Source organism: Alligator sinensis, unplaced genomic scaffold (assembly GCF_000455745.1).
Source record: "Alligator sinensis unplaced genomic scaffold, ASM45574v1 scaffold404_1, whole genome shotgun sequence".
NCBI classification, from domain to species: domain Eukaryota; kingdom Metazoa; phylum Chordata; order Crocodylia; family Alligatoridae; genus Alligator; species Alligator sinensis.
Genome location: NW_005841839.1, coordinates 5,250,229 through 5,251,594, shown reverse-complemented (window position 1 = coordinate 5,251,594; position 1,366 = coordinate 5,250,229). Strand labels below are relative to the sequence as shown.

General features: G+C 50.0%; 1 protein-coding gene across 1 annotated transcript in view; it reads left to right on the top strand.

Annotated features, from left to right (window-relative positions):
- Window positions 1-1,366, top strand: part of ATP6V0C (ATPase H+ transporting V0 subunit c) — a 21,264-nt gene that overhangs the window by 15,442 nt on the left and 4,456 nt on the right. Inside the window, exon 3 of the mRNA XM_025204336.1 lies at window positions 743-926. Coding sequence (XP_025060121.1) covers window positions 743-926 — 184 coding nt within the window. The remainder of the gene's footprint in view (window positions 1-742; window positions 927-1,366) is intronic.

Genomic DNA, 1,366 nt, shown 5'->3' with positions numbered 1-1,366 from the left:
GGCAGCAGCAGCAGGGGCTGGAGACTAGGGAAGCAGAACAGTCCCACCATCCCTGACAATCGCACAACCCAGCCTGACATAATGTGACTTCAACTGCAAGGCCAGGGACTGCATAGCCCAGCCCTTCTCCATGCCTTGCTGCATTTTGTCCCAGCTTTGCAGCTGGAAACCATGTGCTGCCAGGACAGGCTGGCTCTCTTTCACTTTATGGTTCCTGGCTGCAAGTCCAGGACCCACATAGCGTAGCACAGAGCCAGCCTGGCATGCATGCGTGTCTGAATGCATGTCGTAGTTTCTAGATATGTCAGCTATGCCGAGCTCCTGTAGACTGAGTCAAAAATGAATTGACACAACAGCTTCTGCTAAGCTACAGGACAGTAAGTACTACATCTGGGTGAAAACTTGCCCCAGGTTTTGACTTGTGCTGCAGTGTTAGGGAATGTAGCCATATGGCAGTTGAGAGGTTGCCTCGTCTAATGACTAGACCATCTTGCAGATCTGTTCTGTTGTTGCAGAAGGACCTTGGCCAAATCACTCCACTATTTCCACCATATCTGTCTGCCTTGTCCACCAACACGCAAATGGAATTTGTCGCGTAACTGTTAAGTCTTTCCAGTTTCAGGAAGTGCATCACAGAAAGACTTTCAAATACATACAGGGGTGTGGTAATGGGTTTTTAACTATGCTCTGAGTGTCCTACATGTAAATTCCTCTAACCTCATGGCTTTCTTGTCTCTCCTAGCCTTGGGAGCTGCTTATGGGACAGCAAAGAGTGGCACGGGTATTGCAGCCATGTCTGTCATGAGGCCTGAGCTGATCATGAAATCAATCATCCCTGTTGTCATGGCAGGTATCATAGCCATCTATGGCCTGGTAGTGGCAGTCCTTATTGCCAATGCTCTTTCATCTACCATCACACTATACAAGTAAGTTCCTGCTATGTGTATTAATCACAGCCATGAGTTGTGTGTGTTTTGGTTTGTTTAACTTTGGGGGGGTGTACAAAGCTTTGGTTCCTGGTTCACTTTGGCCCGATTTGGTGGCCAAATCTCTGAATCCCAGAATTGAATCGGAGGACCCTTTGATCTCTCCAAATCAATTTGGACATGGATTCATCTTTTTAAATGCTTTTTCTACATACCTCATTTAGAACCCCTGCTATCTTGCTGCGGTGCTGAGGCAGATGCAGTGTCCCAGAGAAGCACAGGGGGGCTCCCCAGCATGGTTGGCAGCAGATCCAGAAGTGGACCATGTGTGGGAGGACCACCACCCACCCTGCGCACCCTCCCGCCTCAGCAACTGTTGCCTCCTGGGTCTGGGGGGCACCCAGGGTCCTCCTGTCCCCAGTCACTAACCGGGGGGGGGG